General features: G+C 37.0%; 1 protein-coding gene across 2 annotated transcripts in view; it reads right to left on the bottom strand.

The window, feature by feature from the left end:
* PPP3CC (protein phosphatase 3, catalytic subunit, gamma isozyme) overlaps nt 1-14110 on the bottom strand; it is a 139275-nt gene that overhangs the window by 1841 nt on the left and 123324 nt on the right. For both annotated transcript variants that reach the window (XM_006884832.1, XM_006884833.1), the window contains 2 exons: nt 7523-7604; nt 6852-6949 (listed from right to left, as the gene is read on the bottom strand). In XM_006884832.1, coding sequence (XP_006884894.1) covers nt 6852-6949; nt 7523-7604 — 180 coding nt within the window. The remainder of the gene's footprint in view (nt 1-6851; nt 6950-7522; nt 7605-14110) is intronic.

Genomic DNA, 14110 nt, shown 5'->3' with positions numbered 1-14110 from the left:
TGGACAGTCTGTCACATTTCTAGCTTTAAGGTGGCACAGGAACATTTTAGCTAATAGTAGCAATAGCTAAGATATTAGACAGGCCAACTTGATTATAAAAACACAATTTTATGCTGCTTTCTTTATTGAAAATAACCAGCTAATTTAGATCTTGATATTGAAATAATTGGCATTTGGGATTTTGTTGTTGTTGTGTGCTGTCGAATGGGATCTGACTGGCACAGGAGGAGATTGCCCCTTCTTCTCCAGCAGAGCATCTGGTGGATTCAAACCTCACGCCTTCAGAATTACAGCGCAGGTTCTTGCCACTAGGCCACTGGAGCTCCCTTGAAATAATTGGCATTTGCACTGCAATCCCAGAGGTGTGCGGTTCGAATCCACCAGATGCTCTGCTGGAGAAGGAGGGACAATCTCCTCCTGTACCAGTCAGATCTGATTTGACAGTACACGTGCACACAAATAATAAAAGAAATTTTTAAAAAATGAAAAAAAAGTTTAGAAATAATTGGCATTTGGAAGGAGAGGAATAAATGGTTACAAGTGAGGGATTATCTCTTAGCAGGAAGTAATCTAGTGCTGGCCAAGGCACAACACCATTAACAAACACCCCAAATACCAAACCTATTGCTGTAGAGTTGATGCTACATGTAGCAGTCCTATATGACAGGGTAGAACTACCTCCTAAGGGGTCTGATACTGGAAGCAAATCTCATCTCTCTCCTATGGAGAAATCCATGGGATTGAACCACCAGCTTTTCAGTTAGCAGCAGAGCACTTTACAACTATCCTACTTGGGCTCCTTGGCAAAGACCCCTGATGAGCTATTCAATTCCAGATGCAAACCCATGTAGCATCTGGGTCTGTAGATAAAAGAGAAGCTGGTATTTCCAACCCCTGTGGCTTCCATTCAGCATTTATCCATTCATCAGAGGCGATAAAGTACCAAGCAGGCCTGCCCACTTCTCAAAGTGATAGCAAGAAAGCAATTTAAAAATTAGCACTGACAGGAAAACGTTCTTGAATTTTTTTTTCCAGGCAGTAAAAACCCTAATAATAGGAAAAGGTCACAAGCTGTAGCAAGAAAGATCTCTTAGGAGAACCCTGTCAGTTCCTCCAATACCAGTCTTTTAAAAGAAGGTAGCTTAATGAGCAGGAACAGCTGGCTGGTCCCAGGCGTTATATATTAACATGAAAGGAGAAACTGGGAGATCAGAAAACCTAACTTCTTAACACAATGTGAGAAATAAATACCTGGCATTAATTAATCAAGTGCTTAAATGTGTTGACCATACTTAGGCACATACTAAAACAATGCCACACCCTCTCTCATATCACATGGAGAAATACTCTTTAGAAGAAAACCACAATTCATTCTGTCTGTTGCAGGAGCAACTGTTTGGAAGTAGATGAACAAAAACATTGCCTGGAGTTATATCCCAAGTATCAATATAATTAGTTAAAAGATACGTGGTAAAATGTATTCTAGCATTTCATTATTTGAGAATATGTACAAAATCAACCTGCACGAAGGGACATTATGAAAAACAGTTACATAAAACTGAGTAACTTATCAGTTTTTATACTTTTAACATTTTTATTCAGATAAAATTCACATACACTAAAATGTACTTGCTTTAAGTGCACAATTCAGTATTTTAATATATCCAAAGTTGTACAATTATTACCACGATTGGTGTTTGGAACATTTCCCATCACTTCAAAAAGAAACCCCTACCCAGCGAGAGTCACTTCCCATTTTCCTCCTTTACCTCCCTGACCCCTGACCTCAACCCTAGTCAATCACTATCTGCCTTCTGTCTCTATAGATAGTCTATTTTGGACTTTTTTGGTAAGTAGACTCATGTAATATATGATCTTTTCTACTAAGTTTCTCTCAGCATATTATTTTCAAGGTTCATTCATGTCGAAGCATGTTCATTCTTTTTATGGCTGCATAATATTTCATTGTGTAGGTATATCACATTTTGTTTATATTCATCCACTGATGACATTTGGGTCTCTACTGTTCGGCTATTATCCAGAATGCTTTGATGAACAGTTGCATACTAAACCTTTTCTTTTCCTGTGGGGGGTGTGATTGCTGTTTAATACTTTATTGCCAGATTGTTTTCTAAAGAGTCTGCACCATTTGACAGACCCACAAGCTTTTTTACACTTTTGCCAACTTTTACAATTATCTTAAAACGATAACCATCCTGCTGGAGATAAAGAAGGATTTAATTTGTCAGCTGCTCTGGTAGATTAAAGGTGGTCACTCCCCTCTCATGTGATATACAGCCTCAGAATTCCAGTGGAAGGTCAGATGTGTCAGTTCCAAGTCACAGGCAATCTATTCGAGTCTTTTTAAGTGGCTGAGAGCAGAATAGAGGTGTGGCTGTCAGCTTCTATGAAGTCTGGAGCCTTGAGAGCTTAATGGAGGCTCTGTCTGTTAATGTGGCATGGTAGCTGTTACCTGTGAGCTGCTAACCTAAGGTCAGCTGTTTGAATCCATCAGGGATTCAAGGGAGGAAGACAGACTCCTTAAGCAAAGATTTACAGCATCAGGAACCAAACAAAGAGTTGCTGTGAGTTGGAACTAACTGGATGGCAGCAGGTTTTGGTTTGGATGAGTCGGAATCAACTTGATGGCAATAAATTTGGTTGCTTTTATAAGTTGTATATATTCTTTGGGGGAAAATACCTATTAAAATTCTCTGTCCATGGTTTCATTGAGTTATATATAACAATTATATAAAATTTAAAAATTCTTTAATTCTGGTATACTCTTTTAATAGATACATGATTTACTTGATGCCTATGAGCTGTGGTGCTGGAGAAGTATTGAGGGTACCGTGGACTGCTAAGGAAACAAACAGGTTCATCCTGGAGAGGGTTAAACTGGACAGCTCCTTGGAGGCAAGGATTCTGAGGCTTCGTCTGACATACTTTGGACATGTTGTAAGGAGGGACCAGTCCTTGAAGAGGGAAATCATGCTTGGAAGGGTGGAGGGACAGCGCAGGAGAGGAAGACCCTCTATGAGGTGGACTGATTCAGTGACTGGGGTAATCAGGATGGGTGTGTCAGAGGTCAGAGCAGGGTTTAGGGCTGTTGTACATAGGGTTGCTATGAGTTGCAAGTGACTTGATGGTATATAACAACAACATCTATTCATTTTACACTTCCTAAACAACATGCCTCTGGAAATTCTATGAACTTTGAGAAATGAAGATAGTTATAGAAAGGCTTCAGGGCTTTTGTCCACATGGTCACTATGAGTTGTGCTTGACTTGATGGCAACCACCACCACCACCAACAACATCTATTCATTCTACATGTTGTTTTGATGGTACCATATGCAACCTAAACTGATCTGCTTTTTTACAATGGCCCTTGGGAATTTTACCATTCTTGGTTTTCCTCTTTCATTCTAACAACTAGAAAGCTTGGAGATAAATTTTAGCTAACTCTTGAGTTTTCCCCCCTTTATTTCTTTTACTTCCACTGTGTTGTATGTACACTGTATCTCACACATTATATATGTTATAAGGCCAAATGGAATACTGCTGGTTCAAAATTCTTTAAGCAAATTCTGTAAACATTGCAAGCCACAGGCATGCTTGGGTCTGGAGTGATCCTGTGCGTTCCTACAGCGCCTGCAAGAGTAGTGTTGAAACGGTTTGAGGCCTTGCTTGGTGCCATCCATGGAACAAGGTTATAGAACATTCAGTCAATTAGGGGGAAAAATAACTAACTAACTAACTAAGTAAAATAAAATTGTGCAAACATAAGTTTTTCAACAACTACTTCAGTTTACAAATGAAACTCTAGAACTGAGACGCTAACATAAAAAAAAAATCAAAATAAATTCAGTTTCTCTTGATAAGGGAGCAAGAGTCTCCAAAAAGTTAGCTCTTAAGCTAGTTTTAGTTTTATTTTCACACATTCCCCCCGAGACAACTTCCATAAATTTCTTAGGAATTAATAAACAATACCATATTTATTATAATACTCTTAGTCATATCAAGACTAAAGAGGAACTGGATACATTTAGGCCTGAAAACAGAGGGTAGGTGAAGAATTAAAAATAAGCAACTTTTCAGAGACTACATCAATAAAATTCACTTTGCAGATGTATAACCTTAAGGTCTACAGAAAAAAATGTGTTTACTCTAAAATAACAACCTTGTTGTAAATAAACTAGTAGGAAATTATAAAAAAATAAAGAACTTTGTGGATCAGTGAATTTTCAAAACTTTTCAAGTAAGGATGCTATTGGAAATGATTTTTTATTTACTCAGATTGCTTCCTTATTCACTCTAAAGCACCTTGTTGGAACTTGAGTATACATAGTACTCAGAATATCTTATATGACTAGTTATTACCAAGCAAAACAATAGTGGCAAAGCATTTTTCTCACTAAAAACTACACATCTGAGAGAAAGAACTCAACCTGAAATAGTTTATTGTTACAATGATAGATTAATACATACTTCCAAAAGGAAAAATGTTAATTATCCCATCTATACAGCTAACACCAGCATTCCAATATTAAATTTGGAAATGACGGTGGAATTCAATCCTACAAAAATGGGGGGAAAGGGGCTTGTTCCTATTAGTAAATAGTGAAATTTTAATAAAAACAGAAATATTCCTAAAAGTAGCAGGATGATATGAAAACAAAATAAACAAAACCCAATCAACAAAATTAGGGGGGAAAGCAGTATATTAGCTTAAGATAATAACGCTTTCACTCTAGTTTTCATGCCTAGAACAACTAGTCATCAGTGATGTGATGCTAAGTCTCCTGTCCTTGTGTGACCAGATCTACATTTATCATGGCAGGGGGAAAAAAAGCAATCTTTTAATTACATGATTCCATAAAGCTCTCCCCTTAGAAGTCAGCATCTACATAATTTTAGAACAGATACTCTGGTTGAAGACGTGCTTGTGACACTGGGGTGGAATGTGACTGCACGTTACTTTTCTGACTGACTACTCCAGAACAGCAAAATGTTTTAAGGTATAAAACATATAAAAAATAAGCATATAATATGTACAGAGTCAATATTTTTCTGTATGTATAATACATATATGTAACTACAATCAGCCGAGATTTAGAACATTTTTAGTATCCTCAACTTTCTTTGTGCCCTTTCCCAGTCAATCAATATTGATCCAGCAGAGAAACCACATCTAACCTCTATGCCATCAGTGGGCCTGTTCTTGAACATCATCTAAATGGGACTGTGCTCTGTGCTCTTTTTTTTTTTTGAGACTGTGCTCTTTTTTAAAAATTTTAGACTGTGTTCTTTTGTATCTGTCTTTTAGAGTTCACTATAATAATGTCTGTGAGGTTCACATATGTTGTATAATGGCATGTATCCATAACATTTTAATAGCGGAATAGTATTTAATTATATAAATACAACCCTACTTATCTATTTTCCTATTGCCAGTCATATGGTACTCTTCCCTTGCCCCCTGCAATTATGGGTTATTAATATAGCTACAGTGAAAATTCTTATGCAATCCTTTGGTGGACATACACTCTAATTTCTCTTGGATATATATACCATGTATGGAATTGCTGGGTCAAAGAATAGGTACATGTTTAGCTTTACTGCCCAGCACTTTTCCATTCATCATGTACCAGTCTTTGGAGAAGGGTATCATGCTTGGAAGGGTCAAGGGACAGCACAGGAGAGGAAGACCCCGGATGAGATGGACTGACCAATAGCTGGGGTAATGAGGGTGGGTGCGTCAGAAACGGTGAGACTGACCCAGAATAGAGCAGGATCTAGAGCTATTGTGCACAGGGTCGCTATGAACTGCAGGTGACTCCATGGAAACAACAACAAAAACCTATGTATGACAGTTCCAGTTCTCTGTATCTTAACAAATTCATAGTTTATCTATACTAGTGGATATGTTCATCCTGGAAAGGGTTAAACTGGGTGGCTCCTTGGAGGCAAAGATTCTGAGGCTCCGTCTAACATACATTGGACATGTTGTGAGGAGAGACCGGTCCTTGGAGAGGGACATCATGCTTGGGAGGGTGGAGGAACAGCGCAGGAGGGGAAGACCCTCTATGAGGTGGATTGATTCAGTGACTGGGGTAATTGGGATGGGTGTGTCAGAGGTAGTGTGACTGGCACAGGACAGAGCAGAGTTTAGGGCTGTTGTACATAGGGTCGCTATGAGTAGCAAGCGACTCGATGGCACATAACAACAACAACAGTGGATATGTAGTGGCATTTTAAAAGCCATTTCTCAGTAAGTAACTTGTATCAAACAGTTTTTTTCATGTTTATTGGTTATTTTAATATTATCTTTTGTGAAATACCTCTAAAGTCTCGACTTTTTTTTCTTCAACTGGCTTATCTTTTGAGTTGAAGGAATTCTTTCTCTATTATGAATTAAAGTTCTCTCTCAGACATGTGTATTGCCAAAATCTTCTCCCAACTTAAGACTCACTCTCCCCTTCTCTTACTACATATTTTCATGAACACACGTTCTTAATTTTAATGAAATCCAGTTTATGGTGTTTTCTTTTTCTCTTTTCTTTTAAGTTTGTACTTGTTATGTCCTACTTAGGGATTCTCTGTCTATCCCAGCAGGCAACCAGACTTTCTTTCAGGAATTCTATTGTTTCATCTTTTTCATTTAAGTTATAATGAATTTGAATAGTTTTTTTTTTTATAAAAGGAGGTAAAGGCTAAGATTTGTTTATCCTCTATGGCTATCCAACTGCTCTAGTATCAGTTACTAAAAAAGCCTTGATTTTTAATTTACGTTGACTATTAGGTAATAGAAGAACAACTTCCAATAAAGGAACATTTTGCATACTCACCTGTCTGAATAGTCTGCTTTCCTCCTGAGAGGACACCCAGAGGGAGTGTACCTGTAGGTGTGAGGCCCTTGAGAGTCAGAACACTTTCACTCTCTTCTCTGAAAAGAACATCAAAGCCCTGGATTAATGCCAAGGAACACACCCATTCAGTAATTCAAAAGATACTTGAAAAGGATACGGAAAAGAAAAAATCGCAGAGGAAGATTTTCCTACTTCCTATCATGATTTTCAGTAAGAAACATTTACTAACAAGGTACTTTTCTAATGTTTCCCATATATTATCACGTTTAATCCTCCTAAAAGCTCAAGTGGGTCCTATTATCATTTCCATTTTATAGACAAGGAAATTGAGGCAAAGAGGCCAAACTCCAAACCACAAAGCTAAAAGGCAGCAGACGAGGATTTGAACACAGCCCATCTGACTTCAAAATCCACATAAACCACTCCACTCATCATTCTAAACCACAACTAAATTAATGTTTGCCAGAACACTTTCAAGTCACTTTAACAGAACCCATAGGTCTGATTCAGTCTGCATTTAATGTGAATACTAACAGTTCTGATCTCAAATTCTACTTTAAAAATAAAAAAGAACGAAACTCCTGAAGTTAACTATTAATTTACTCTCAAAATGCTTTTAATTAAACAATGTGGTGCTAGAGTTATCTTACCGAAGGACTGAGAAGACCCGTGCCATCTTCCCAATGGCTCTGATTTTATTCTTGATGATTTCCTTACGAACAGTAGTGCTTCCTTAGAGAATACAAAGAATACAGGAGTTAAAGGAATGTGTTCACAAGTTGGTGTTTAACAACAGAAGACGAGTAGCTTTCTCATTTAAGTTAAAGAAACTGCTGTTTACAAAAAAGAAATCAAGGCCTAAATTTATTTAAACATGAGGGGCAGCGGAATCTCAGAAATCTCTAAGGAACAACAGAAAACACTCTGAGAAGAGAAAAAGTCGAAGAAAAAAATGGAGAGTCCACAAAACAAGACAGACTGAGTGCTCTATCAGAGATAGGGACCTGTTTGCAGTTCTGAAATGTAGAACACAGGGATAAATGAAACATGCACCCACAAAGACATCTCATACCAACAAACAAAGACAGTCGTTACAGCAAAGAACTCTTCCGAGAACGCTGTGGGTCACTTTAGGATGCAGAGCTTGGCCTGCCAAATGGCAAGCAGTAGCTCAGGTACTTTTCTCCTGTGTGTGAACATAATGAACAGCTAGCTCTCCTGAATCCAGTGAGGGCTGCTTTCATTCTTTAATCTTCATTTGCTCTCATGCCAGTTATTTTCTATTTTTTAAAAAACCAAACAACCAAACCCATTGCCAGCTTTTCCAACTCACAGCGATCCTACAGGACAGAGCAGAACTAGCCCAGAAGGTTTCTAAGGCTGTACTCTTTATGGAAGTAGATAGTTAAAATTTCTCTTGAGTGGCTGATGGGTTTAAACTGCTAATCTTCTGGTTGACTGCACCCCCATGGAACAGAGTATTATCTATTCTAGGTAGTACAGGCTATGGGGCCAGGTAGGGCATTTTATAAAGTGATATGAAAAAGTTAATACAAGACTTTTTCATCTAAGATTCAGGAAATGGCTCACACTTGAGAAGTCCATGTCCAGGCATGCACCAGGTGACTGCATTACAAAGTAAAAAAAAAAGAAAAGAAAAGAAAAGAAACATGGTCTCTCCTTCCTTCCCCTCCTGCTATCCACATAGCTGGAACCTGAGTGTTCATATGGCAGGATCCACAGAAAATCTTTACATTAAAACAGAAAGGGGGAACGAGATGGAGAGTCCTTTCAGAATCATTAAACTACCAACCAAAATGAGTCTAACTGAAAGACTTGGATGGTACAGGCAGCAAGTATTAGGCTCTTATTAGCACATTTCAGTTTGGGTACCTTTCTGATAGCTTGAAATGTAGTGGTCTTCAGGGAGAAGAGAGACACCAAGAAAGGAGGAGATGAAACAGAAATATGAGAAGAAAAGTTTACATTCACATGGAGAAGAAAAAAAAGCAAAGTGAAATGCAATGAGAGAGGCGCTTATTGGCTTTAAGAGCTTCTCAGAGACATCTTTGGTATTGTAACAGAATACTAAGATCAGCATTTTTTTCATTTCTTAGAGGTTTATAATTTTACATTAATTTGTATTTATGACTACTCAATATTTTCTATCCCTATAGATAATAAAAATAAAATCAGGCAAAGAAAGAGATATTATTTGTGGAACTACTGAGGCTGAAAACAAAGAACAAAACCAAAAAATCTTAAAAATATGATACAGTAAAATATACCCATTAATTCATTGAAAAAGAAGAAAGAAAACTTTAAAAAAGTAAACCTTTTGCTTTTCTATCAAATCTTATACCAGTTTTCTGATTGAAAATGATGCTAATAATTTGCAAGTTTAGTGTTCACTGGCCATAGCTAGTTGTATGCTGATGACAGCACACGGTGTATGTGGCAAAAGAATCCAAAGCTCCTGCTATAGTGGCTGGGTGCTTCGTTTCCCTTTTACAGAAAAGAAATTATTTATTACAAATACGAGAGAATTCTTTTTAATATTTCTCTCAATTCCTCTACTTGATACTAAAAGAAATTATTGCATTTCACTGTAGTTATAAAAAGATTAAGAGTAAATACTGAGCAAGTCTTCTCCTTAAAAACCATTAAAACACCCAGTGCATAACTGGTCAAAACTTGATATGGAAGTCAACATCATTTGCATCTGAAAACCCCCTCAAAAACCTATGAAAATACTCTAAACTACTAAAACCAAAAAGTAGTAAGTCAGTCCAAGTTCTCCCCAGCACCTTCCAACTGCATCACCCAGAAGAAACAACTGTTTAAAAACAAATCTGTTTTATTTTTAAAAATTTTATTATTTTCCGTGTGTGTACTGTCAAATAGGATCTGACTGGTACAGAAGGAGATTGCTTCTCCTTCTCCAGCAGAACATTTGGTGGATTTGAATCACATACCTCTGGGATTATAACATCAACACAGAGAGAGAGATCAGCTGGCCCAGTGGACAGAAAGCGATGCTACCAAGCCAAAGGTGGGTGACTTTTAATCTGCGGTCCTTGGGCCTGTCTTTCATTGTTTTTGTTCAGACATTCCTCTAGGTTGTATAGCCCTGGTGTACAAGTTGCCGTACTTTGGTCACTTGTGGTTATTGTGAGGCTGAACACTGTAACACAGATGTGTCAGATGCGTTAATGGTTGACTACCCAATGCGGACAGAGAGTGGGGTGGAGCTCCCCGGTTAAAACACGCTTGGAAGCAGGAGTGGCATCCACATCCATAATAATTTACCTCCAGAAACCCTATGAACTTGGAGAAAGGATGAAAGACACCCAAGCGTTGAGGACTCTCCTTCATAGAGTCGCTATGAGTAGCCTGTGACTCGATGGCACTTAACAACAACCACCACCACCACCACCTCTGGGATTGCAGTGCAGCTTCTTGCCACTAGGACACCAGAGCTCCCCCCTCCCCCTTCTTCTTTTTACTCGTGTGCCATCTAATCCAATCCAAATGGCACAAGAGATTGCCCCTCCTTCTCTAGCGGAGCATCTGGTGGATTCGAACTGCACTGGTTTGGGATGGATTTTAATTAATCTTATTAATGGTTTTTTTCCCCTTGTTGTGTACTGTTGAATCAGACAGATCCAACTCACACAGGAGGAGACTGCCCAGCAGAGCATTCTCCAGCAGAGCATTACCAAATCTGTTTTAATTAAAATCTTTCTAGGCTTTTTATGTAAAATGAAATTTTTTAAACCCCACACTTTATACTATATATATTGTTAGACATTTGAGGATTTTTTCTTTAACTTTTCAATTTCCCTAACTTTGCAAATAATTTCAAATTTAGAGAAAAGTTAAATAATATGAAGGATTCCTATATATTCTTTCTCCAAAATTCACCTACTATTAACATTTTGCCCCATTTGCTTTATCCCTTGATTGCTACATATTTTTCTTTTCTCCTCAACTTTTTAAAAATCATATATTTTATTAATTTTAATGAAAATTTACAGAGACTTTGGATTTCCATTTATTCATTGTTGCACTCTTCTCCCTGCCCACCCCTCCTCCCATCCTCAACTTTTTATGTAATACTTTTATTCAATCCACTGGATTCTAATATTATCAATTGACCCAATAGGCCTTTTAATGTTTGTTTCCTCCCCTCCCCTTTTCCTGTACAGGATCTAGTTTAAGAGCATATACTGCAATTAGTTATCTCCTTCTCAACTCATTACCTTGAGGTCTGAACCAACTCATGGTTTGTGTAAACTGCACAGGAAGAGACTGCCCATCCTGGGGTGGATTTGAAACACTGAAGAGGTACATTCTTTGAGCTAGCTGTGCAACTCCCTACAGATTACACCACTAAAGCTCCCTATGACCACATTTCTTTAATTTCCAGTTCTGCAGATTTAAGAAAAATTCTTCAAGAATCTTTCTGAGTTGCTGAATGGTGTGATCCATAGCATTAATCCATTTAAAATATAAGTTTTGAAATCAACTATTTGTACTTCCATACATATTTTAGTATCAGATGATCAGGCTTGTTTGTGAGGGTTTTTTTTTTTTTTGGTTTGTGAGGTTTTTTAGTATGTTAAGATTATACGAAGATTGCATTCAATCAACCTAATTTGCATTTTTATAATACTGAGTAAAATATGCTATAGATTAATATACTATAGATTAATTTCTACAGCTAGAAAATTATCTCCTTCCTCAGTTACTGAGTATTATTTGGGGATAATTTGCATCTTTATAATATTGAGTATTCAAATAATTCATAGACATATTTTTACTATTTATTTATATCTGTTTTAATTTGTTGCTTAGTATTTTATATTTTATTTGTTAGACTTATTGCTAGGCAAGATATTATAAATGCTATCTTTGTAAGATTTTAATTTTGTTGCTTGTAAATAAAAAGACAAGCATTCTGATTGTTGATTTTTTTATCTACCACCTTTACAACATGGACTGACTGAGTCTAATAATTTAATCTATGTTGTTCTTGTTAGGTGTCATTGAGTTGGCTAGAACTCATAGGGACTCCATGAACAGCAGCTCTGAACCTTGCCCTATCCTGTGCCGTCCTCAAGCTCTCTGATACGTCTGAGGCCATTTTTGAAATGCTCTTTGTGTACAGGCAGTCTCCTGATTACGAACATCAGATTTAGAATAACTTCTATTTACCCTTAATGTTCCAAAAGTTTGTCCTCACTTTGAAATGTAAGGACATTTCTCACAAACCCTACTTGCAGGAAATTCTTCCTCATAATCACTTCCAGCTGCTGCATGTGCCATTTTAAATTAATGAAAAAGTATTGGGCCTTTTCTTGCACTAACCAGATAAAACCAAATTTGCTGCCATCAAGTTGCTTCTGACTCACAGTGACCCTAGAGGTCAGAGGAGAGTTAACTGCCTACAGGGTTTCCAAAGCTGTACGTCTTTACAGAAGACAGCTGCTCGTTGTTCCCCTGGCAGAATCTGGTGGATTAAAACCATTTAACTTTTTGATTAGCAGTGCAGTCTCTTAATCAGAACACCTTACTTACACAAAATAAGGGTAAATCAGAACTATATTCACCTGTTCAAAAAATACATGTGCTTAAAAACAGCTAGAAATATATCTGTTTCCTAAATTAATTTCCTTCCTGAGGACTGCCTATATATATAAATAAGAATGGTTTTTCTTCGAACCATTACACTTTGCACTTATATCTTTTTCGCGCCTTATTGTATTGACTAGAACCTTCAGTACAATATCCTATAGCAGTATTGATAGCAGACATCCCTGCCTGGTTCCAAATAATCCTTAAATAAAAACTTTTAACATTTTATAGATTAACATTTTAGAAATGTTTACTGTTCTTTTATAGATACCCTTTGTCAAGTTAAAGAAACCTCTTTCTAGATCTAGTTTGTTAAGAGAGAGCTATTGTGAATGAAAGGTAAATTTTATCTAATGTTATTTCTATATCCAATGAGATCTTTCATTCTTTTACTGCATTTAATGAAACTGATTTTTATAAAGTGTCATATTTTAATTTTAAAGTAGTTATACACTCTTTGCCATTGGATCACAGTTTACCCTCTGCTGGATTTCTGAGGCTGTAAATCCCATGGGAGGAGATGGCCCATCTTTCTCCTGCAGAACTGTAGCTGAGATTCTACCCACCAGAGAGGTGATGCTCTTGTGTTAGTAGCACCCCGTCCATGGACTATGCCATTACAGCACCATCTAGAATAGCTACAGATTTACAGACAAGTTGTAAAGATGATATAGAGTTTCCATATATTTTGAATTAAGATTCCCTTAATTAGCTTACATTTTATATTAGCATACACTGTTGACTTCTGAGGTTAAATTTATAGTGCTTTTATAGTGCTTTCGGAACGGACTAAAATTCATTTGACGTTACTACTCTTTTTCATTCAGTTTGCTTTTTTTTTGTTTTTTAAATATGGAATGTTTCACGAATTTGCATGTCATCCTTCCACAAGGGTCATTCTAATCTTCTCTATATTGTTCCAATTTTTGTATATGTGCTATCAAAGCGAGCACTGTTTGCTATTATTTTACTCAGGATCATTGCACATGTATTAATGGCGTTGCTAGGCTTGGATATTATAATTATACTGGCCTACTTAATGAATTCAGGAGTACTTATTTTTTATTCCCAGGAAGATTCTGAGTAAAACTGGTGTTCTGTCTTTGATGTTTGGTGGAATTTGCTGTGAGAATCTATCTGGCTTTTTCTTTGTAGGGTGGTTTTAAATTGCAAATTGATCCTATTTCTTGGTAGGTATAGGATTATTTAAGATTTTCTATATTTGTGCAGATAAATTATATTTTTAGAAAATCTATTCACTTTATCTAGTTTTAAAATTTACTAAAGTTCTTTTCTTGTTATTTTTTAAATTTCTATAGGAACTACAAACAGATTCATCTTGGAGAGGATGTTTCTTGGAGAGAGTGTTTCCTTGCTCTGTTCTGATGACTGCCTCCTGGTTCAAGTACAGGTTTCACATAAGCATAATCAAAGGTTCTGGCAGTCCCATTCTTCTCAGAGTTAGCCACGGTTTGTTGTGATCCACACAGTCAAATGCCTTTACACAGTCAATTAAACACAGACATTCCCCTGGTACTCTCTGCTTTCAGCCAAGAGGACAGAAGGAGAGTGGATGCTTTTGAGCTGTGGTGCTGGAGAAG

This window comes from Elephantulus edwardii, unplaced genomic scaffold (assembly GCF_000299155.1).
Source record: "Elephantulus edwardii isolate Elephantulus edwardi_28Jun2011 unplaced genomic scaffold, EleEdw1.0 scaffold00038, whole genome shotgun sequence".
NCBI lineage: Eukaryota > Metazoa > Chordata > Mammalia > Macroscelidea > Macroscelididae > Elephantulus > Elephantulus edwardii.
This window is presented reverse-complemented; position numbering and strand designations above follow the sequence as displayed.